This window comes from Arachis hypogaea, unplaced genomic scaffold, assembly GCF_003086295.3.
Source record: "Arachis hypogaea cultivar Tifrunner unplaced genomic scaffold, arahy.Tifrunner.gnm2.J5K5 arahy.Tifrunner.gnm2.scaffold_108, whole genome shotgun sequence".
NCBI lineage: Eukaryota > Viridiplantae > Streptophyta > Magnoliopsida > Fabales > Fabaceae > Arachis > Arachis hypogaea.
In genome coordinates, this window is record NW_027255516.1 from 3444 (window position 1) to 29722 (window position 26279).

The following is a 26279-nucleotide window of genomic DNA, read 5'->3' on the forward strand; positions in this document are numbered from 1 at the left end:
TGAAATGAAGAATAAAAAATAATAGTTATTAAATTATCGAATCTCGAAATGAATAAAAAATAATTGTTATTACGATGACAGAAACAGACATTTTATGTCTTTGAGATACAGACTTCACTATAAAAAGGAGCATGCATCTAATGTTCATACCTCTATCTTTCTACACATCACTTCTTCCAGTTTGAAAAAAGTGTCAAAGGCTAGCTGATTGTAGTGTTTCTCCTTTATCAAGCTAACCATGGCTGAATCGTTTGATTTGTTGATGGATGTCAGTCCGAAAAAGCTTGCATGGAACTTTTTGGTCCATGTTGTTCGTTTATGGAAAGCTCCTTGCCGGTACAATCCTAAGGAGATCAATAGTATTGAAATGGTTCTTCAAGATAGTCAGGCAAGTAATATTAATTGAATATAAACTACATGATCTTATACATTCACACATGCATTCCAAACTGAGCTGTATTTACTATCTTACACATGCATTCCAAACTGAGCTGTATTTACTATCTTACAGGGAGGGAGGATCCAAGCTTCGGTCCCTAAGGCGTTGGTACGTAGATGGAATGATAACATTGATGAGTTCAAGATGTATAAAATGTCAAATTTCATTGTTGTAGACAAGAGAGAAAAAACCAAGACATCTATGAATCGGTGGACCTTAAATTTCTCTCACCGAACTGTGGTGCTCTTGGTGGAGAATCCAACTTTCCCACTTCAAGCGTTTCGATTAACGCAAATTTCAGAGTTGTTGAATGCTGACAGGATCAATGACTCTCAATTAATAGGTGAGGCGAATACATTTACACTTCCTTAGTGTATAACTCATAACTACCTAACAATAAGATGGAAATCGCAGATATTATGGGTGAAGTGGTTGGAAAGGAAGATCCAAAGGAACTCATCACAAGCAAAGGGAAGGAACGAAGCGTCTAGCTATTTTGGTTGAAGATCTTGAGTAAGTTGTGTTCGTGAATTATAGTGACATAATATAGGTTGTGTTATAATGATAATAAGGGTTAAACCTGTTTAATCACACTGATTTGCAGTAATTATCGTATTGGGTGTGTGTTGTTTGGGGACATGGTTGATCAAATACTACCATACCTAGATGATGGAAGAGTTGAACCATTGATAGTGGTCTTGCAGTTCTTCCGACCGAGTAGATGGAATGGTATGAATCTAAACCCTTTATCCTATACTATATAAATACAATGTACACATTAAGTGATGTCAGAAGTTTTCTCACTATCAGCTTTATAAATAAACAGAGAAAACCTCAGTACAGAGTCATTTCGACATTTCTAAGCTACGCATCAATCCCGATCTCGAGGAGGTTCGCGACTTTCGTGACAGGTTTGATCCACATTTCAATTTCTATAGATTCAAATTTTTTTTAACGGTCAGATGTAGCCAAGCATTAAAAAAATACTTTCGTTGTACCGCGTAGGAGGCTTGCCGCTATACCCTCAAATTTGGTCAGAATTAGTCAAGTCAACACAAACAACTCACATTCTGGGGCAGATGAACTTAAGCGGGGTGATGTGACGGTGAACACAATAGAGGAAGCACTAAACTCAACACAGGTCATACCATCACCTATTTAAATCCACGTTACATGATATGGCATTTACATAAACCCTCATGTATTTGCAGGAAGGCCCTTTGTGGATTGCTGGAACAATTGTGGCAATCAATTCTGGCAAGGATGATTGGTTTTACAAATCATGTAGAAAGTGTCCGAAGAAGGTTGAAACACCAATTGGAAATAGATACGAGTGTGGAAAGTGTGGCCACACTCACGGAAGTGCATCGTTAAGGTTTGTGTTCAGATTTACAATATGTTTTGGATGGACTATGTTATTGCAATTTACTAAGTTGTGCAATTTATATAATAGGTTTAAGGTTGAGGTGATGGCCTATGATGGCACTGGTAGCATAACACTGCTTCTATGGGATCGAGAAACGGTTCAACTATGTGGTAGACAAGCAGAACAGATCAAGGATGAGGAGGTTCATAGTAAATTATAACAAGTATTATGTCATGTACTTTATATAAATGTCAATGAAATAAACTATAACTTTAGACTTTTGTGATTTAATTTCAGGAACTTTATGCTGAAGGATACCCTGCAGCTCTTGAGAGCCTGTTAGAAAGAAAACTTCTTTTAAGGTGAATGTCAAATCCTCCAACATCAAGCTCTATGACCAGGTGTATACAGTGATGAAGGTCTGCGAGGATGATACAATTTTTGAAATGCATCTCCCAAATAAAACGTTCTCCACTGTAACTGTATGTGCTAAAAGTTTGTAGGTTCCTTGATTATATTGAGACTTTGAGCAGTTTATTTGGCTATAATATCTAAGTAGGAATATCTCCAATATGGTTGTAGGATACCGGGTGCAGTAACTCGGTGGATTTGTCAGCAGCTATGGTTGATATCAACAATCTTAGTGATTCTCAATATTCTGTGGTAACTCTTGTGCTATATACTTTATAGAACTGGTTATTTTGTGTTAAATCTGCAGGAAATTGACAGTTTTTTTTCATGGGACAGGATGTTGTGGAGGATAGTGTTACAAGCCTCAAGTGCAAAACTCCAGCCAAAACAGCTACCATGGTTTTAAAGCAACAAATTCCCATCAACATTGAGAATGAAGAAGAACTGGGTTTTCAACCAACAAACTTACCCGCAATCGTGGAAAAAGACAGAAGATGCAACTTCATGATAGCAATGAATGAGCTTTATGAAATACTTATTTCAGAGATATCTATAAACTGTTTTTTGCTTAGCTATTATTGTCTTCATGTTTTGATAATGTTCTTATTAGGGTTATTTATATGTAACTAAAATTAGTAATGAGGATTTAGAGTCTTAACAATAGAGATATTGATTAAGATGGATTCTATATGTTTTAATAGTATTGAATGACAACTCAGGCACTGGATTTTTCTTCACGTGGCTGTAATAGTGATTTCATATATTTGTTTTGTGTTAAGTTACATAATAAAATGACTAGCTAAGTAATAGAAAAAAAAGTCCTTATTATATGAATAATAATGGATACTTTATACAATAGCAATGGCTATCGCTAAGTCATGCTAGAATCAGACACTATTTTCCATAGGGAAAGGGTCAATACTTGATTAAAGCTAAAGTTTTAATTGAATCATAAACCTCTTTAAGTACATTATCAAACACGTTTCATTAATAGTCAATGCCAATCATTCTAAATTTGACAAACCAACAAGCTAGATAACAATAACTATCCACATATGAGTATTAAACATTACACATAATTGATGTGATCATAGTTTTGTAGTTGCCAAAAAACCATTAAGCAAAGAATTAGGGAGAATTTGATAGGTATCTAATTATAAGAGAGTGTGTACATATATGCAGAGGTATTAGTGCTAAACTAATCAATTTAGCATTAGCCTATCTTGCAAATTTTGTAAAATATAACCATGATATATGTAACTAATAAAGTGGCATTACAAACACTGTTGCATTTTTTATAAGTGTATACTTATAAGAGAGTGTGACACTTTTATGCAAGGGTGAGAATTTGAGAATCAACTTATCATTTTAATATCTTATGATTGATGTCATTAGTGAAAATATATGACAAAAAGAATTAGTCCATGTTATTGAAGTATTGTAATCAAATAGACGCGAGACATTTTTATATTCACATGAATGCAAAATCAGCAAGTATGCTGGATTTAAACAGATGTAGTGCTAACAATTTTAGCTAAGTTTACAAACCAGAATCTCGATCCTTAATGTAGTGCCAGTTCTAGGTTCAGACTACTAATGCCCACAAAGACCAAAGGAAAAATGTGTCATATACGTCATTTACACATCTAACTATATTAAATTATGTGGAAAGGTCAACTTACATAGGGAGTGAGAAATTATAATTGATGAGATGGATAAAAAAGAAACTTTTTCCATAAAAGTGTTCTATACCAAGCTGTTAAAACCTTATCAGAACTATATAAAGCAGATAAATTGCATCACAAGATCTTTAACATATCTACATTGAGTTGTGTGGCACAAGTTTCCAAGAGGTTTTTAAATGTGACTTTATTTTGGAAACGATGAAGAAATATGTGAACTATTCGGTGAAGTTTATTCATAGTGAAGGAAGAAACAAAATCTTTATCCACACCATAAAATTAAAACAAGTAAACCTTTATTGTCTTTCTTGAGGAAGGGGATAATGTAAGCCAAATTCATGCAAAGTCATAGTGTGAAACACGATGTACAATTTGATCAAAGAAAAACATAACATGGTGTGAAATACGATGTGTATTACGATGTGCAACTGTAAAGGACTTCATTAGGGTTACAATGTGCAACCTTTGTTCTACATATTTTGGAAAAGCGAAAAATTTTAGATTTAGGGTTAACCAGCAAAAACGCTATCAAATTCTTCAAAGGTTGAAAAAATTGTACCCAAATTTTATTATGGACAAAAATGTCTTTTAATAATTTAAAAATACAAAAACAATACCAACAGTAAATATATATTTTCAAAATATGTCTTTGAGATTGAATTTTGATGTAGATTTTCACCAGCATAATTAAAAAAATGAGATATTAGTATTCTTAAGATTTGATAATTTCTTTCTAATTATATAATTTTATGTGATTTATTAAAAGAATTATTAGTTGTTAACCAAAAATTACAAAAAAATATATACTCAACGAAAAATCACCAATTTTTATGTATAATAATATCTTATTTTTATAATTATGCTTAAAAAAAATTATATCAAATTCAATCTCCAAGGTATTTTTTTAAAATATACATTTACTGTTGGGTATTGTTATTGTGTTTTTAAATTATTTGAACGCATTTTTATTAATAGTATAATTTGAGTATATTTTTGTCAACATTTAATAATAATAATAAATATAATATTAATCAAGACCACCAATATGTTAACTTTTAACGAGAAAATTTTTAGACGAGTCTTCCGAATGGTATTTACTATTTATACGCTTTTTATGAATTTTATATGATGAAAACTGCAATGTAATTATTTAAAATAAGACCATCAACCCCTTCATAAGGTATTATATATTTTATAGTCTATCTAATCATTATTCAACTATTTAAATAAAAAAATAAGCTTGATATTTAATAACATTGTTACTGGCAACAACCACTATCAAATTTGTTAGTTAAACAGATACATATGTACATGGATAGAAATACACAATTCTTTGTATTTTTAAAGAGTGTTAACTAAATTAAAAACGTTATATATTATGAGCCCAAAGAGTTTTTTTTTTTTACAAGTTAATATTATAGTTTAGTAGAAAAAATAATCACCAATATAATCTTAAACCGAAAAAATTTTCTAACTGAATGGTATCCTAATATTATATAATTTTTGGCAGAACTTATTTATTTATCTATATATATATATATATATATATATATATATATATATATATATATATATATATATATATCTAAAATTTTGTTATTTGGTGATACTAAATTTTATAATTTTCTTTCACACATGAGTTAATTAAATCGTTTCATTATTTTAACTTGGGGTCAAATCTAATTTTTTTTATGGGGGTATATATATGCACACATTTACTGTCTAACATTTTTTAAGAATGATAGTATGGGCACTTGATCCCACAAAAATTCACATAGATGCATAATTAATTTTAATATATCTTTAAATTGTATCCCAAGTAAAGGTTGTTTCTTAAAAAAAGTGATAATACCATGAATGGTTAACCGATTTAGACCACTTATCTGTAAATTCGAAAGTGGACAACAGTTGGATTCAATTAGATTTATATGTGGTAGCAGGTAAAGCAAAATCTCTATCACACATATAGGAGAAAATATGCATACAATGATAAAATGTCACCCGTCTACAACTATCAAAGGACGTGATTAAAGCTGCCTTAATGTTTTAGTGAAATGCAGGACTTTGTTCAAAGTCGGTTTCTTTGGGAAACGATTAAAGAAAGCCTGGACTATCCTGAGAGTTTAAATGATGGTTAAGGTAATAGTAGATAGGGTGGCTCATTTTGACACACATCAAGAGCCTCACCATTTTAAATCAACGCTGATCAGATACGCTGCACTTAAATCTGAGGTATCAACTTGACACATCATAAGATATTTCAAAGTGACTAAAGCTCAAAATGGTGAAGTAGGATTGAAATGAAGCATTTTTTTCTGAAAGATTTCAATTAAATAAACGAGTTGAATGCAGTGAGTTGGCATAGTCTGAATTGGACAAAATGGCACACATTCTTATAATATAACATGATAAATAAAGATGAATACTTCATCGTAAATCTGTCAAATTTAAGCAATTATCTGTATATTTATCCCCATCTTTGTTTACATGGGGTTCTGTTCAAACAAGACTGCTATTACCTTTTTGAAAAGAGACTTTGTCCAAGCCAAAATTATGCAAACTAATGATGTGAAACACAATTAGTGCATTGACCCAGTAAAACCATAAGGACCATCGAAAAAAATGCAATGTTGATATGTTCCCAGGATTTGCATTAATTCACTAACAAGGAGAAGGCAAAAATGCATTTTATCGGGAATATAGCAGCAGGCAATATTTAAATAAATATAAAAAAAACTCAACATAAAGTAGGACATTGCAACATAAGATAATGTAGCACCTTATGAATCATACCTGTTGAGGTATGTAGTCAAATAAGTTATCATTTCTATTTGTGCAACTGTAAAAGAATAAAGAGGTGTGTGATCTCTATTTTTGTATTTAGATACTTTTAAGAGATAAATATAAATTGTGGATCATGATTAACAAGGCATACAATACAGTCGGGCTTTCAGTTACATGAGAAGACTTAACATTATAAAACATATTCCACTAAAAAATTATTTCTCATACCAAGTTATAAAACCAGTAATGGTGAACCTTATCTAGCAAATGCCAATAATATCCAATGGTCATTCAATTATGATGCAATAACATATAATACACAATGGGTATGACACATACATAGGCTAATGACACATAGAATGAAAAACAGGTCACCAATCTATTGAAAGAACTTGATTAAAGATTTCGTGATTGATTAACCAAATATAAGACTCATTGGAGAACTTATTCACAATCATAGGTTCTAAGGTGCTGCTTCCAATACACTCTTAGCAGTTTCTAATAGAAGGAGTTTAGGTGCCGAAAGAGTGCCCAAGAGAGAAGACTTATAGTTAAATACTTTAATTAGCTAATGTCCCTAATATCCAATGGTCATTAAATTATGATGCAGTAACATGTAATGCAAAATGATTATCACACATGCATAGGGTAACGACACATATAGAGAATGATAAAAATCTCATCAATATAAAGAACTTTTTTAAAGTTTTCTTGATGGATTAATTAAATGCAAGACTCATGGCACAAGTCATACACAAAATTAGGTACTACTCTGTTGCTTCCAATACATCCTTAGCAGTTTCTAAAAGAAGTATATGAGGTGCCCCAAATAGTGCACAAATGACAAAAGTGTAGATAAATACTTTTACCCATTAATGTTACTAATATCCAATGGTCATTAGATTTGCATGGATGATAAAGCAATTGGCCTGTGTTTATTAAGGTAATCACAAAGCAATGTCTATTCATGCATAGAGTCAATATAATCTTATTTAAATATTTAATATAAATATCTTATTTTGCAGTTTGTTGTCTTACCCATTGCATGACACCTTCTAGATGTCAATATAAGCTATTGATATTCTCATTCAAAACATATATATGTCATGAGTTGTGAGAAAGGTTACAAGAACCATAATTTCTACTCAAAAACACTAAGAGCCATTAGCGGCTCCGTAATAAACTGTATATCTAGAATGAGTGACACTCCACCCAATATGAAAAAACTTCCACACCTTAGTGAGGATCTTATCTGGAAGATCATGGTGAAGGCAGATCCTAAGACAGTTGGACAGTGCAGAACGCTAAGCAAGGGTTGGAATTTCAGGCTGTGTACTAATTTGTTCGTGAAGGCAAACTATAAGGAAAACAAAGATCGAAGCAAGAGTGTGATCGTAGGCATTGGCTATCCCCCAGGTGATTACAACTCGATTTGGTTCGTTCGAGCGTATCTTCATTCGGGTCGCCAGGTTCAGTTCAATGTCCCAATGGATGCTAACCAATATGGCTTATATTCAGTCATTGGGTCTGAGAACGGAATCATATGCATAAAGATCTCATTGGGTGGCCTTAATTCTCGGCTTCTTGTATGGAATCCAGTATCGGATAAGAGGCGGTACGTAACCGATGAAGCAAGCAAGCATTCCGCTCATGCCGTTTCTCTATATGCGTTTGGTTTTTTGGAGGACGAAATCGAGTACCGTATTGTGCATGTCTACAAGCGTGCATTTAGACAAAGAAATATGTCATGGTCTCTTTACACTTCATTTGAACGAGAATGGACTCATTCCGGTATGTTTAAGAGTGATGTCCAGAAACTTGGGCCCAAATATATAGTGCACAATGGGATAGTCTATTGGATTGGGTGGCAGGGAGCTAATTTCTTTGAGCCAGCATCCATAGTCACGTTCAACCTCCGCATCCAGATGTTCCATGAGGCAAAGATCCCCCAGACGTGCCATCTGATTACAACTCACTAACTTACTTCAACGATGGTGTCGGGTATATTTCATACCGTAATCTTGCATTCAGCAGGCAAGTCCTGGTCTGGCAAATGAAAAGAAATGGTGATCACAGCATCCATTGGGAGAGGATGATTAGAGTTTCTGGTCTTGGAATCCCATACACTCCTTCATTGTTCTTAGGCAATGACATAATAACAGTCATGGAGTGCAGAGACGGGTCAGGAAGTGCAAATGATGCCGTGCGAACAGACTTCCTGATTTCGAGGCTAAAATATATGGAATCAAGAAGGGAGCATTTGGTTCAACGCACATGGCAGGAACATGTTAACGTGAAGACAATTACAATGCATTCAGATGGGCTATACATGGTTTAGAGTTCTATGATCAATTTAGATGATCTTCCTGAGTTTTAAATGCAATTTATTTTGTTTAGTTTGCTTATTTAGACAATAGGGTAGAATATATGTAGTTAGATCCCTTGTGTTTCAATATAACCATCTATTGGGTTCGTTTTGATTTTGAAAGAGTTATCAATGTTAGTTTGTTAATCAATGTTATGCACTCTTCTAAATTTTGTAACAACTTAAAGGTTTAGGGTTTACAGGTTTCTTTATCATTTTATTTTTGATATTAAAGTAGTAGTATTAGTTGTAGCAGGTAATATATATGGTTAACTTCCTATATATACCCATTTGTATATACTTAATTTTTACATATTTATCTGTAAATTTATTAAGACATGCCACCTTAATTTAATATCCCTAATACTAAGTTGATAATGGTTATCTATTATCAATAATAAATACATTACCTAGATCTAACTAAACAGAATTGATTGATTACACTAATATCATTTTAACATAAAAAGTATATTCGGCTCATAAACAAGTTATCATATACTGGACTTTATAAATTTTGTATATGACATATTCACACCCAAGGCTAAGAACGACTTTAAACTACGGTTTGTAGACATGTACAATAACTAGGCCTTATAAGTACGATACTTGGGTTTTATAGAAAGAAATCATTGGCTGTGGATGATTTGAAAAACAGATAATATATTATGGATCATCTTTAAAAAGAAAGTTAGGATGCCTTGTGGAGGTGTGTTTAGTAATAGGTTGCTAAAATTAGTCTGACTTAATGACTATAAAAAAGATACTACATAATTCATAATATATACCAATGATAGCTATTACTAGGGTAGTAAAAAAATGATTTATAATTATATATCATATGAATTTAGTCTTACAGCATGGTATTTAACCGGTTTATATCAATAAAGGTTTAATATCATGATAGATGTGGAATAAAGTAGTAACAATGAGGCCAATCAATGAACAATATAGTATTTTAAATTTTCACATAGGTTTGTAAGACCAACTTAACCGTATTAAAATTACCTGGCACACCCACACAACCATTATTACCAGTTAATTGTTACAGATACCAAAGCATAGCATGTGAAGAGAAAGAGAGATAAAAAAAAAACTAGACACAAGTGGAGCCTTCCACGGCAAAAGTCCTCAACAGTTAAAGCTGGGGAAGAAAACCTAACGCAATACAATCATCACAAGGACTAAATGCAGATATAGTTATGAGCGGAAGGCTACTAAAAGATATCCCACTGAACTCAAGGTCAAAAGGTATAAGTAAATGTAGATTTATTTTTCATAATGAGTTTTAGAATAGAAAGTCAAAATATCTTGGTTCCATTTAGGTTAGTACGAATGGAACAAAGTTTAGTGTATACAGATCGAAGTATAATGATTTCTAACATAAATAAGACATGGTTTCTAGCATACATGTTTCTTTTGCTTATATTCTCTATGTTTGGAATATTAACAATCCTGTTTAATCTGAAATGTGCAGAGATGGAGGAAAGAAACACGCTTAAAAATAAGAGAAAGGTTGATCAATTTTGTATGAATGAATGGTCAAGCAACAGTGAAATTCAAGGTACGAAATATGGATAACATGCTTTCATTTAACATAATATAAACGAACTTATTTTCATCACAGTTGGAAAATAGCTTATCCACAATAAGGTAAATTTCAGTTATAGTGTGTATACCACTACAAGAGTACCTTGAATATCTCTAAATAGTTGTATAAAATGGTGTTATAAGTGAGAAAGGTAACAAAGGTATCATGGCAGGGACTTTGTCATCAACATTATTATCGGTTGACTGGAGTCAGCCAGTTGATGATATGCAATGCAACAAAGGGGTTCAGATTAGCTCTAGCAGTACCATTGGCAACTTTAGGTATTTTACCGAGAATAACAATCTACAAAACGATGAGATCCGGGAAAGCTTGGCAACAAAACCATATGTTCTAGCAGATATAACTAACACAGGTAATCTTATATTTTAGCAAAATAGAAATCAAAATCTTACTTAGATTATGGATAGGTAAACTAGAAAAGATCTTTATATGACAGATACTGCAAGACATGCTAGGATGGAACGAGCTAACAAGCTAGCCAAGAAAAAACAACGTGCAATAGAACATATACCTCAAGGTAAAGCCTGAATAAATAATGCTTTATTTCAGCTCTTGCTGCTATCCAATTATTAATGTGCAAATTGTGATCTAATTGTAAATCTGTGTGAATGGTGTGGGAAGGGATCTAACTGAAAACAGTTTCTGAAAAAATTATATGTATAGACCCAACTTGAGTTACATAACTATATACAAAGTGCAATAATAATTAATTTAATTTGTTCTTAAATCACTATAAGGTAATTATTGTTCACTTATGCCAAGTGTATTTTACTATTGCTTAGCGGCAAATTCAGCTATAGATTGTGTCATCACAGGGAATGTAACAGCTACTCTAGCAGATTGCACACTCTATCCAAGTATTGTTATGCAAACCATGAAGAGGGATGAATACAGTAACTTACAAAACAACCAAAAATGGATATTGTTGCCATCAAATCTAACAACACAAGACAATTTAAGAAGTATAGGTAATGGACTAATAGTAACAAACTACACATCCGACTAATTTATGCATTCTAAATATAGTAATTTAGCAAACATCTTTCATTGACAGACAATGCTAGGCATGCTAGGATGGAACGAGCGAACAAGCTAGCAAAGAAAAGACAATATATGGGAACGTCTTCCCCACAAGGTAGGAATTATAGAAAGTATGTTGTAGAATAACTTGCTTATTCCACTTGAGTTATAATAGGTACAGTTCAGAGTTACTATATATGAATCTGTGTCGCAACTTAGTCTGAGTTATCTTTTTTGTATTAATTTATATGTTTTCTAACATGATAAAATTTGTAGTTGAGTTGGTTAACATTCAGAAGCAAAGGTTGATTGTGAATAAGGAAAACAACATATGTTCAAATGAAAATCAAGTGAATTGTGCTCCCAGAAATGGCCCATTTAAAGGTCAGTTTTATTTAATTATGGTCTATATATATAGGCTTGATACACAAATGGTAATCGAATTAGCTAATGAATCATACCAACTAACAAGTACTGTAAGATAAATGCAAATCAAAGTTATATAACTTATCAAATTTGTATGTAAACGAAGGTACTAACCTTGGTCTCCATCCTTGGCCGATCATTCTTTCTCTCAATTTCCCCTTTCACCTATGCCTCCCACAGAGACACTGACTTTGTGCCTTCCAACTCTTCCCAATTTGCCATTTTTTACCACTCTGCTCAATCTTACCGCATTAGCATATGTCTATATGTTAGAAAATAATTAGACTTGATGTCCAAATACATACCACGGAAATCCTTGAATATTTAGGAAATAGCTTCCAATTAAATAGCTTGATCCACCTTCCCATAGTTATCATTTGTAGTGTATTATAAGATTTGTGGCAGTGTACCCAACTGGATCAAAATATCATAATTAGGGAGCACCCAAAATACATGTTATATTCAGTAAAATAGAAGACATGATTATTCAACAAATACTAAGCTAAAGTTATAAATCAGTCGTGCTTAAATTAAAAAAAAAAAAACTTATGGAACCCACACAAACATTCAATTCAAATGCCAACATAGTTGAAAGATTTTGTTCAAAGTGATAGTTTTCATACTAGATAATATCAAATAAGACTAGATAAGATCAAAATATTATTCTACTACATTAATCAGCAGCCATGGGTTGCAACACTACTAAACGCAAAGAAATTCCACAATAGATAAGCTGCACATACTGTGAAAATTCATGAACAATTAGGAAATAGCTTCCAACCAAGCACAGAATCCATGCTAATGCTAAAATATACAAATCATACAAAGAGTATATGAATCTGTATAACAGTAAAAACTTACAGTAACCTATTTTACTTCATCAACCGAAAAAATTGTTCTATAGCACAAGTTTTCTGTCATAAAAGTAGGTGGGATCTGTGAATGGGTGAGTATCTTGAATAAAATTAGTACCCACTTTTATGTACTCATTTAAGAATCCGTCTATCATCTACTCTAGAGAGGTCAATCCCTTCAATTCATGAATCAATATATGATTCAGATTCACAGAGTCAGTGAGTGTTATCCTGTATTCATTTTGTACCAACTTTAAAGATGATATTTATTGAAGTCAAACATTTATACTAAGATGATATATATAAGTCAAACATTTATACTAAGGTTCACAACAACCCAAGATTAGATAATTGTAAGAAATATTTTAAATATAACAGTGTAGCAAATAAGTTATTTTTTTAAGTGTTTTTACTCCTCCCTTATATAAATTAATTCTATCCTCCCTTAACAGAAACCCGGGAATATTTAACCGACACCTTCGAAAAAGAGAAAAAAAATTGGCAGGACTGAAGTAATTAATCTCCAACACTTTGAAGCATCCATTGAAAGTTGAAACTTTTACTAAGTTTTCTAGATTCATAAAGTCATAGCATTAACCTGAAGGATGGTATCAGTTCCATATTCTTTTCTCCACCTTAACATGTCTTCCCACATTTGAATAGTCTTCTCAATGTCAAAGTCCTTTGCTTTCAGAAACCTACCACAGCCATAGTTAGCAATTTTTACATTCAGCTTGATCCACTGTTCCATAGTTAGCAGTTGTAGTTTATTACAAGATTTGATTGAGTATACCCAATTGGATCAAAACATGATAATCAAGGAGCACCTAAATACATGTGAATATATGTATAATAATAAATAAATGATGAACTAAGTTAAAGTTATAAACCAATTAAGCTTAAATTCAAGTATATATATTCTTATGGAACCCGCAGAAACAACCAATTCAAATGCCATCATGGTTGGGAGATTGTATTCGAAGTTATAGTTATCATACTAGCTAATATCAAAGAAGACTAGATAAGAAAAAAATGTAATCCTTAACACAGACATAGTTACTGTCGATGTGTTTGTATGCTTAAATGGTCTTATTCATTAATTAGGAATTATATCTAATAGCAAACTACCATGAAGTTTCCAGCTAGAAATATATGCTTAAATGGTCAATCTTACCGCATTAGCATATGTCTATATGTAAATCTCGAAGCCCTTGGAGATATTAACTCTGTGCCCTTTAACTCTACCCAAGTTGCCAGCTTCAACGACTCCGCTCAATATGTCCGATCTGCATTTGCCTACATTAATATGCGAAACTATAAGGCCTACGCCTTAATCTTTGTTTGTGGAATAAAACTTCAAAATCATGAAAACTACTAAATTCATATATGAGGTTTAAAAGTTACAACCAGAGAATTTAAACCCCCTAAATACTAAATAGATATAGAATATATGACACTTAAGCATTGATGTATGGTCCTAAACTCAATATCAACCAAGATTAGTTTATTATATGTGTTAGATATTTTTGTCATATCCGTTTATAAATAATGAAGAACCGCTTTTTGCCCCATTGTAAAATGGATGCAGAGCAGTCAAGGACTCGCAAAATAGGAATCACTGTCATACATCGACAAGAAAATAACAAAGGTACGATATTAAATGGCTATGAATTTCACTATCCAAAAACTGAATAGTTTACAAGTTCACTTAACTACAAAATTTAAGCCATTCTTAGCAATATACATCAGAATTAGGGAAAGATATTTAATAATATATATTAAATTTTGTCAAAGCCGTTCTAATAATGAAATGATCTTCCAATGCATGACATAGGTGGAAGGGCTTCAACAAGGGATGCTAGAGTTGCCAGTTGTAAGGAGCAGGCAAGCAAGGGTATGTTGAGAGATATTCAAAGGATCAATTTATTATTAAAACTGCAAATTATATTTATGCATGTAATTAATGGATTTTTCCGTTCATGTTAATATTGAAATTTTAGAGTATTTGCACATGGGAGATGCAATGTATATATGCGAACACTGCTTTGCCCTTTTTTGGTACGATGAAAGGATAAACAAAAGTTATAACACAGACCAACCAAAATTTACGATGTGTTGTAAAGGAGGTCAAGTCCAACTGCCACACCTACCAGAAGCACCAAAAGTTTTGTATGAGTTGTTGTTCAATAATAACCCCAAGAGCAAGCATTTTCGTGATAACATCAGGTCATATAATAGCATGTTTCAATTCACTTCAATGGGTGCCAAAATAGACCGCGGTATAAATACTTCTAGAGGTCCACCTACATTCATTCTTTGTGGCGAAAACTACCATCTAATAGGTAGCCTAATTCCACCAGAAGGGAATAATGCGAAATTTGCCCAATTATACATAGTTGATTCACAAAATGAGGTGCACAACCGGATGTCAGCTATCAGGCAAGTATCTATAACCTTTTTATTTTACTTAAAATATTTTCAAGGGTTTAGATCAAACTAATTAACCTTATATAATTGAGCGTTGTTTAAAAAACTTGACATTATTTAAAACATGCAGGGGTGAAGATAACAAAAACATAGATGAAGACATTGTAAGAGATCTTAAGAAGATGCTGGATGAAAAGAATGTGTTGGTGAAGGCATTCCGCATGGTTAGGGATTCAATGGGCAAAGAATCAAATTCAACAATTAAACTTAGACTATTGGGAAAAAGGGGAAAGGATGGTAGAAGATATAACTTACCATCAACAGATGAGGTTGCTGCATTGATTGTCGGTGATTTTGACATTGACAAGACAGACAGAGACATTGTTGTGGAGACACAGAGCGGAAGATTACAAAGGATTAATCAACTCAATCCAGCATATCTGGGATTACAATATCCCCTGCTATTTCCTTATGGCGAGGATGGATACAAGGAAGATATACCGCTAAACAAAAGACACCATAACCGTGGTAAAGGACGACAGGAGGTGTCGATGAGAGAATTTTTTGCTTTTCGTATACAAGAAAGACTAGCCGACGGATCTCCACTGTTATACTCAAGAAGACTCTTTCAACAGTTTTTGGTTGATGGGTACTCCATGATTGAGTCATCAAGGCTAAACTACATACGCAGTGACCAAGAGAAATTAAGGTGTGAGATGTACAAGGGAGTAAAGGAAGCAGTACTGAATGGAGAAACAACGCCGTCATCATGTGGCAAGCGTATAATATTGCCTTCGTCATTCACAGGTGGACCAAGATACATGATACAAAACTATCAGGATGCAATGGCAATATGTAAGGTTGTTGGTTATCCAGACCTCTTCATAACCTTCACGTGCAATCCGAAGTGGCCTGAGGTTGAAGACTTTTTGAACAATAGAGAGCTGAATCCACAAGATCGACCCGACATTATTTGTAGGGTTTTCAAGGCAAAATTAGATACACTAATTAAAGATGTACGAGCAAACAAAGTTTTTGGTAGAGTTGCTGCAGGTATGTCCAATCAAAACCAATTATGTCATGGTTCAAGTTTCCAATAGCAATAGCTGTAATGTTTTATGTATGATAGTCTATTTGTCATGGATTTGAATTTTTCATTATGAATCTTGCAGTGGTATACACAATCGAATTCCAGAAACGTGGGTTACCACATGCACACATTCTACTATTCTTACACAAGGATGACAAATTTCCCACTGCCGAAGATATTGATAAGATTATATCAGCTGAGATACCCGATAAAAAGATAGACCCGGAATACTTTGATGCAGTCGAAAAGCACATGATGCACGGTCCATGTGGAGTGGCAAGGAAAGATTCACCATGTATGGAAAATTCTAAATGCATTCGACACTTCCCTAAGAAGTTTGTTGAGAATACTACTATCGACGATGATGGGTACCCGGTATACCGACGAAGAGAAGATGGAAAGACTATCAACAAATCAGGAGTCGATCTTGACAATCGTTATGTTGTACCACACAATAGGTTTCTACTCATGAGATATGGTGCCCATATTAATGTTGAGTGGTGTAACCAGTCAAGATCTATTAAGTATTTGTTCAAATATGTGAACAAAGGTCATGACCGTGTAACGGCTTCATTTTATAAAAGTGCTGCAGACAAAGAGAACATGGATGACTATGATGAAGTCAGTATGTACTATGATTGCAGGTATATTTCTCCGTGTGAAGCTGCTTGGAGGATCTTTGGTTACAACATACACTACAGGGATCCCTCGGTTGTTCGTCTAGGATTTCACTTACCCGATGAACAAAACTTGATCTTTAAAGATAATGAAAAGCTCGATGATGTGATCCGAGAAGCATCTGTTAAGGAGTCTATGTTTCTCGGTTGGTTTCAAGCCAACAAGATCTACTCAGAAGCAAGGTCGCTCACTTTTGCAGAATTTCCTACACATTTTGTGTGGAAGGCAAAGGAAAGGGTGTGGTTGCCTCGGAAGAGCCATGCTGTAATTGGAAGAATCTTCTTTGTGCCTCCTGGATCTGGTGAGAGATATTACCTAAGGCTACTACTCAATTGCGTTAGGGGACCAACTTGCTATGAAGACATTCGAACTATAGACGGTGTTGTATACTCATCATTCAAAGATGCATGTTATGCACGTGGTCTTTTAGATGATGATAAGGAATATGTTGAAGCAATAGTGGAAGCAAGTTATTGGGGCTCAGGTACATACTTGAGGAATCTTTTTGCTACATTGTTATTTTCCAATTCAATGGACAGACCCGAACATGTATGGGAAGAAACATGGACTTTATTATGTGATGACATACTTCATAGACAGAGGAGACTACTCGATAATCAAGGTATATATAAACTTTGTGGCATTATAAGAATAGTGTGATTAATTATGACATAAGAATTAACAGCTACATATTTATTGGTAGAAATTTTAAAATACAAGTGTATATCAATTTATGTACAACTAGCTATGGCTTGCTTAAACATATAACTTCATAATTAATAATAAATAGTATGAATAAAGAGGATATGAAAATAAGATTTAATAGACATGGTATTAGATTTATTAGTGATTTGGACTCATTTTATTAGATTCACTTTATTAAAGAAAATAAAATTTCAAAAAATTTGACCAATTGTTTGAAGCAAGGTTTTGCAAGTGTTTACGATTTGAGTTAACAATTTTTTCTTAATCATATACATGATTTGACATATATGTTGCTATTATGTACACAGAGTTAATCCTCACAGAGGCCGAGATCAAAGATTTGACCCTAATGGAGATTGAGAATATACTTAACAAATACAACAAAAGTCTGAAAGATTTTCCACCAATGCCAATGCCAGATACAAACCAATGTAACAATTTATTGTATCCCAATGGCATGAATAGGTTAATTTGCGATGAACTCAGATATGATCGGCAAAAACTAGCTGCAGAGCATGTAACCTACTTAGGACTATTAACTGATGAACAAAAAGAAGTATATAACAAAGTCATCACTGCAGTTCAAACCGGCAAAGGTGGAGTATTTTTCCTTTATGGGTACGGTGGGACAGGAAAAACATTTGTTTGGAAGACACTAGCTTCTGCATTGAGGTCTAGATCACATATTGTTCTAACAGTTGCATCTAGCGGGATAGCATCACTTTTGTTGCCTGGAGGCAGGACAGCTCACTCACGTTTCGCAATACCGCTTAACATAGATGAATTTTCAACATGCAATATTAAGCAAGGGAGTGCACTAGCTGAGCTTTTGATTAAGACAAAGTTGATAATTTGGGATGAGGCACCTATGGTAAATAGATTCTGTATTGAAGCTCTTGATAGGACCATGCGTGACATATTAAGGTTCAATAACAAAGATAGCTTGGAGCAGCCATTTGGAGGCAAGACAATTGTTTTTGGGGGAGATTTTCGCCAAATACTTCCAGTCATCCCGAAAGGGTCTAGGCAAGAAATAGTCAATGCCACTATCAACTCATCATACTTGTGGGATGACTGCAAGCTTTTGACACTTTCAAAGAACATGCGCTTAAAATCAAGTGATTTAAATTCAAGGTCATCTGAGTTGAAAGAATTTGCTGATTGGATACTCAGTATTGGTGATGGCAGCCAAGGGTCACGATCGAATACAGGTGAAAAGGTTGTCATTCCCGATGACATATTGGTTTCCGATTGGGTAGACCCAATTGAAGCAATATGTAGAGTAACTTATCCTGAAAGCTTTTCAGGAAGAAATATTGACCAACAGATTGAAGATCGAGCTATCCTTGCACCAACACTACAGTTAGTTGATGAGATCAACAACTACATGATGAGTTTAAATCCGGCTGAAGCGCAAACATATTTGAGCTCTGATAAGGCATGTCCCACAGAGCCTAATAACGATTTATTGGCTTCAATACACACTCCTGAACTCCTAAACACAATCAAGTGCTCAGGTGTCCCTAACCATGAGTTAACACTAAAAGTTGGAACACCAATTATGCTGTTAAGAAACATTGACCACTCCGCAGGATTGTGCAATGGAACACGATTGGTTGTTACTAAACTTGGAAAACACATAATTGAAGCACGAACGTGTGCGGGCAAGAATAAGGGGCAGAAAGTGTTTATACCAAGGATGACACTAAGTCCTTCTGACCATCGAATACCATTCAAATTCCAACGGAGACAATTTCCTATTATGGTTTCATACGCGATGACTATAAACAAGAGCCAAGGTCAGTCATTATCAAAGGTTGGGTTAATATTGAAGAAACCCGTATTCACACATGGCCAGCTCTATGTTGCTATCTCCAGGGTGACAAATAAGGAAGGACTCAAGATTTTGTTGTGTCATGATGATGATCAAAAGAAAGAAACAGAGAATGTCGTTTTCAAAGAAGTATTCAGAAACATATGTTGAACATTACAAGTATTCCAGGAAAAGATCCAGCAGTCATTGGTTACACAAACGAGGTACTTGCTCCTACCAACTAAGTTGTTGTTTCATGTTACAATTTTCTTAAAAAGCCATTTTAGGTGTAGAGAACTAAACCAGTATACAATCAGTGCCTTTGGCAGGATTTAACCAAAGTAAAACTATTCTGAAAAATATGTTTTGCATTATAGGAACTATATTACCTTTATTGTCCAGCTAGAAGGTTTATTGGGGTGATATGCAATCTGATGTCCTCATTATAGCCCCACCCTAAAGTCAAACAAATGAGTAGTGTTACAAATAATGCCCATCGAGACCCTGTATAACTCTCAGTTAGCTACCGACACAATTTCAGTATAACAAACTAATGACAGTTGGATCTGTGCAATCTAATTTATATACCTCTATAGAACAAATTTAATTTCATTGTACCATCCCTTTGATTAGGAAAATAATTAGACTTGATGTCCAAATACATACCACGGAAATCCTTGAATATTTAGGAAATAGCTTCCAATTAAATAGCTTGATCCACCTTCCCATAGTTATCATTTGTAGTGTATTATAAGATTTGTGGCAGTGTACCCAATTGGATCAAAATATCATAATTAGGGAGCACCCAAAATACATGTTATATTCAGTAAAATAGAAGACATGATTATTCAACAAATACTAAGCTAAAGTTATAAATCAGTCGTGCTTAAATTTAAAAAAAAAAAACTTATGGAACCCACACAAACATTCAATTCAAATGCCAACATAGTTGAAAGATTTTGTTCAAAGTGATAGTTTTCATACTAGATAATATCAAATAAGACTAGATAAGAGCAAAATATTATTCTACTACATTAATCAGCAGCCATGGGTTGCAACACTACTAAATGCAAAGGAATTCCATAATAGATAAGCTGCACATACTGTGAAAATTCATGAACAATTAGGAAATAGCTTCCAACCAAGCACAGAATCCATGCTAATGCTAAAATATACAAATCATACAAAGAGTATATGAATCTGTATAACAGTAAAAACTTACAGTAACCTATTTTACTTCATCAACCGAAAAAATTGTTCTATAGCACAAGTTTTCTGTCATAAAAGTAGGTGGGATCTGTGAATGGGTGAGTATCTTGAATAAAATTAGTACCCACTTTTATGTACTCATTTAAGAATCCGTCTATCATCTACTCTAGAGAGGTCAATCCCTTCAATTCATGAATCAATATATGATTCAGATTCACAGATTCAGTGAGTGTTATCCTGTATTCATTTTGTACCAACTATAAAGATGATATTTATTGAAGTCAAACATTTATACTAAGATGATATATATAAGTCAAACATTTATACTAAGGTTCACAACAACCCAAGATTAGATAATTGTAAGAAATATTTTAAATATAACAGTGTAGCAAATAAGTTATTTTTTTAAGTGTTTTTACTCTTCCCTTATATAAATTAATTCTATCCTCCCTTAACAGAAACCCGGGAATATTTAACCGACACCTTCGAAAAAGAGAAAAAAAAATTGGCAGGACTGAAGTAATTAATCTCCAACACTTTGAAGCATCCATTGAAAGTTGAAACTTTTACTAAGTTTTTTAGATTCATAAAGTCATAGCATTAACCTGAAGGATGGTATCAGTTCCATATTCTTTTCTCCACCTTAACATGTCTTCCCACATTTGAATAGTCTTCTCAATGTCAAAGTCCTTTGCTTTCAGAAACCTACCACAGCCATAGTTAGCAATTTTTACATTCAGCTTGATCCACTGTTCCATAGTTAGCAGTTGTAGTTTATTACAAGATTTGATTGAGTATACCCAATTGGATAAAAACATGATAATCAAGGAGCACCTAAATACATGTCAATATATGAATAATAACAGACAAATGATGAACTAAGTTAAAGTTATAAACCAATTAAGCTTGAATTCAAGTATATATATTCTTATGGAACCCGCAGAAACAACCAATTCAAATGCCATCATGGTTGGGAGATTGTATTCGAAGTTATAGTTATCATACTAGCTAATATCAAAGAAGACTAGATAAGAAAAAAATGTAATCCTTAACACAGACATAGTTACTTTCGATGTGTCTGTATGCTTAAATGGTCTTATTCATTAATTAGGAATTATATCTAATAGCAAACTACCATGAAGTTTCCAGCTAGAAATATATGATTTAACTACTAGCAAAATTACATGTACTATATGTATCAGATGGCCGTGGTATACTTACATACATCTCGAACCAAATCTTTTTGAATCGGATTCTACCCATTTCGGCGACCTTTGCCCCAAAGAGCGGATGGAGCGAGCTTCTCTTGGAAATTAAAGTCCCTACCCATTCGGCTACCTTCCACCAACCTTCTCAAAGCGCGGTCATCCCACATGGAAACGCTAACGCAGGAGATTGCAATTCTTGATGCATAAAAAAGTAACAAAGCTTCTGATTTTCTTAAACACTGTCACCGCACCAAGAAATGTCAGCTATCAACGCCAAATACAATCCCATTATGTATTTCATATAAGAAATTATTTAAATGTATTCAGTTGTAGTAGATTTAAAATCAGCAGTTAAACAATCGAAAATTATATTTCTAATATTTAATATGTTTATACTTGAAGACATAGTACCTGATCCCGATCTAGACGTTTCACGAAGACTGGAGCAGTAATGGATTCGACGGAAGGATTCAATCATATTCCAACAGCCATAGAAATCGTCATCTATAGATTAACTAGATCCTAAAAAATTTGTGCCCCCAATATTAACTGTGTGAAGCAACAGTGAGTTAAGCTACAACACCAGACAAATTGAACCTGGCAGCCAGAAGCAAGTGGTGCCAGTACCCTTTTTCCCTTGCTTTTGGTTTTCTGATGCCCATGGTTTTTTTTTTTTAAGATTATTAGATTGATATGTTTTGTGAAATATTTGGAGAAGAAGACTGTTGTAGTTGGTGGGGGCGGGCGGGTTGCAATAAATTCAAATTTAATGAATAGATAAGAATTCAAATGTCTCACTCTATGTGAAGTGGGCAACTATTTAATGAGATCACATAATTATAATTATAGGATAGATAACGGGTATATTATTTTTAATATAAATCATCTTTAACGCCTTTCCATTTCTTTCTAAATGGTAATGTAATATATAATACTTATATTATATAAATCCACCGAGCATAATCAAGTTTAAAAAATTTTTACATTTTAGTCATACAGATCAAAATTAATGTAGTGGAACTTTTTTATATAAATAGACACTATTGTATATATACTTTTTTATGTAGACATTTGTTTTAACAAGGTACAAATTGTAAAAGTATTTCTAATGCGCTTATTAAATAGTACAAATTTAACCTGTTTTAAAATAAAACACAATCTGTTAAAGTACATGATAGTATCAATTTTTTGAAAAATAAATATATGCTTAAAAATATTTATTTATGACTCAAAATGATAACATCTGTTATTCAAATTATACTTAAAAATTATAAAACATTATTCGTATACGCGTTTAGTTAATTATTAATTTAATTTGTTAAAGTATACTCTAAAAATTACCATTTAAGAAAATTTATCATTCAAACATATAAGTTGCATTTTTTATTTTTTCTATTGTTTATTTATCCATAACTATTTGTAATTGAACCTAATATATTTTTTAAGATTAATATAACATATTCATGTTTACACAATGAAAAAACCCTATATATCTAACAATAATTTTATTTATAAAACATAAATTTATATTCTATAAATGAGATGCGACATAGAGAATTATAAATAATTATTTCACGTTATAATTACAATTTTTTAATTGAATATTGCTAAATATTTGATAAGTATTTAGATAACTACGTTTCATAAAAATCTGTCTCACAATTTAATTTAACATAAAAAATATATATAATTTTGGGAATATATTTTACTCATGTACGATTATACTTTATTTATTTTACATATTTAACTAGACATGATAACCTTTATTCTTTTATATATATCTCATTAAAATTATTATGGTGTCTAATTCTCTTCAAAAATTAAAAAAACGTTAATGAAAACATTAGACAGCAGGAACATATTATTGTGAATGGTTTTTTAATCTAAGCAATTTTTAATAAAATGCCTTTTATGTATATATTTTTTTTTAAACAAGGCACGAATCGTAAAAGTGATTCTAACGTCGTATTAAAGAATGCTAATAAAAATTGTTTTAAAGGTTACCTTTTAAATATTTTTATTAACCGAATTATATATCAATATATCAAAAAAGTTTAATCACTTAATTTTTTTTTGATATTATGATCGTGCAATTTGTTTCCATTAAAATATATGAATCTCTTTTTTAGATAAACTTTAGATAAATACCATTAAAAGTATTAAACACACCAACCGCGAGTAATTTAGACTATACAATAGGATCTATTAATATAAAAAAAGTTTCACTACATTAATTTTGTCTGTTTGACTAAAATGTAAAAAAAAAATTCAGTTTTTAATTATTTACTCTGTACAAACAAAAATAAAACAATCTTATATATTGTATAAATAATTCTGATATACTATAAATAAATACCTTTTAATTTCAGTTTTTACATAAACTTTAGATAAATACCTATAAAACTATTTATTATAGTCTATATAAGCGATAATAAAACAGTCTTATAAATTGTACAAATAATTATTATATTAAAAACTTTAAATCTTACGAAAGTATAATTCTTAGTATCAACATATAAGTAAAACTAAATTTTTGTAATAGATTAATATTTAGTCCGGGCGTAGCCCGGGTATTCCACTAGTAATTTATAATGGAAGCAAAAGTTGGGTGTTAATTATTTATGCTCTTATTGGGATTCACATTTCAACTGTTGCAGCCATAGGTAGAAGAATTGAAAAGTTTCCCTTTTCTTTTCCTTTTTGTTTTGCTTTGTCTGCCATATTATAAATACACCAAAGTTCAAACATCTAGGAACATATACTTTAGGGAAAAAGTACTTAAAAGTAATGTTTTCACTTTTCAAATTTTTATATCTAATTATAGGACAGGATCTTAATCCTTCCTGGTACAAATTCAGATAATTTATGCTTTGTCTCATTTTTTTCTTTTTTCTCAAATTTGATACCATTTGTTTTTGGGCCATATTGTATTATCAATTTGGGCCTATGCCAGTCACCAAAAAAATTGGGCCTATGCCAATTAGTTTCAGACAAAGCATCAACATTATGAGTTTAGAAGTTAATTTTTCCTGTCCAAAAATATTTTTTTTGGGCCAGAACTTAGCCCAAGTTTCCTGACATTTATTTCTGCCAAATATTTGGCATTATTATTGTTGTTTTCTACTTTTCTTCTGTCACAGCAGTGACCAAGTGCAAACCAAGGAGCATCATGTGAAACTGAAACTACTTCATTTAGCTTTTTATTTTTTTTTATTATTTTATAAAATTGACACAAATATTTCAAAACAAATTATATTTACCCAAAATTGAAAAAAAAAATCAGAAGAAGCTAAAACAAATGTAGCCAAAATGAATTATATGTATTCTATTTTCTTAGAGGGCCAACATTAGATTGCTTTGGATTCTTGTAAGATATTGTTGCATAGTGGCTTTCAATATACAATTTTTATGTTTAATATACTAAGCATATAAAAAAATGGCTTATATAATTTTTTTATTTTTGTGAAATTTGAAACTTTTTTTGTTTTGGTTCATCTATTTATTTTTCTAAAATTTAAAATATTTGGTTTTGGTTCATGTATTATTTTATCAATCATATTACGTATATAAAAAAGATCAATCACTAAATCAATTATTTATATAAAATATATATTAAAATATAAAATATACTTTAAAAATAAAATAAATATTATATATATTTATATAAATATATTGTGACTGATTTAGTAGTTAACTTATTATGTCCCTAGAATATTTTTGTTATTTTATTGATGTTTTTTTTCTTCCTAGAATGGATAATGGTGTAGAATAATTTTTTAGGGATGGATGAAGACAAAAGAATGGTTTGAGTGGTGAATAGAATTGGTGGTACATTTGCACCACTTGTCTCCCTCTTTTTTATTTTGGGCAATTCTCACAAACCACAAAAGGCTCTTTGATAAACAAACAAAATTGCACCCATGACCCACCACCCTACATCAATTATTATTATTATTATTATTATTATTATTATTATTATTATTATTATTATTATTATTATTATTATTATTATTAGTGTACCTTTTATAAATTAAATATATATAATAATAAATATGAAATTAATTAAGATAATAAATGTCTAATGTTCGAATAAAATATTCTCTACCCAAAATTTTGAAATAGCAAAAAATTTTATAAATTATATATAATGAATAATATTTTTAAATTTTTCTAAAATTTTAATAATTTTAGTG

At 32.1% G+C, this 26279-nt stretch overlaps 4 protein-coding genes across 5 annotated transcripts; all 4 read left to right on the forward strand.

Moving 5' to 3' along the window:
- The first annotated feature begins 238 nt into the window (after window positions 1-238).
- LOC140173192 (uncharacterized) lies at window positions 239-811 on the forward strand. The gene is made up of 2 exons (XM_072231871.1): window positions 239-388; window positions 512-811. Exons 1-2 carry the CDS (start codon window positions 239-241, stop codon window positions 809-811), a joined length of 450 nt encoding a protein of 149 aa, XP_072087972.1.
- On the forward strand, window positions 516-2953 carry LOC114927278 (uncharacterized). 2 transcript variants are annotated; one of them, XM_072231870.1, is made up of 10 exons: window positions 516-782; window positions 854-952; window positions 1044-1168; window positions 1266-1350; window positions 1445-1580; window positions 1651-1814; window positions 1893-2007; window positions 2103-2287; window positions 2365-2468; window positions 2553-2953. In XM_072231870.1, the coding sequence occupies exons 3-8, from the start codon at window positions 1078-1080 to the stop codon at window positions 2169-2171; spliced, it is 660 nt and encodes a 219-aa protein (XP_072087971.1). In that variant the 5' UTR covers window positions 516-782; window positions 854-952; window positions 1044-1077; the 3' UTR covers window positions 2172-2287; window positions 2365-2468; window positions 2553-2953. The 2 variants fall into 2 exon arrangements, with proteins under 2 accessions (XP_072087971.1, XP_072087970.1); XM_072231869.1 differs by having other exon boundaries at window positions 2388-2468.
- A 4925-nt stretch (window positions 2954-7878) lies between these two features.
- LOC140183447 (uncharacterized) lies at window positions 7879-9020 on the forward strand. The gene is made up of 2 exons (XM_072231872.1): window positions 7879-8473; window positions 8827-9020. Exons 1-2 carry the CDS (start codon window positions 7879-7881, stop codon window positions 9018-9020), a joined length of 789 nt encoding a protein of 262 aa, XP_072087973.1.
- A 1780-nt stretch (window positions 9021-10800) lies between these two features.
- LOC140183448 (uncharacterized) lies at window positions 10801-19840 on the forward strand. Its single transcript, XM_072231873.1, has 11 exons — window positions 10801-11008; window positions 11093-11173; window positions 11439-11624; window positions 11711-11791; window positions 11953-12060; window positions 14545-14604; window positions 14791-14850; window positions 14957-15395; window positions 15514-16436; window positions 16556-17635; window positions 18165-19840. Exons 1-11 carry the CDS (start codon window positions 10801-10803, stop codon window positions 19838-19840), a joined length of 4902 nt encoding a protein of 1633 aa, XP_072087974.1.
- Window positions 19841-26279: the final 6439 nt, after the last annotated feature.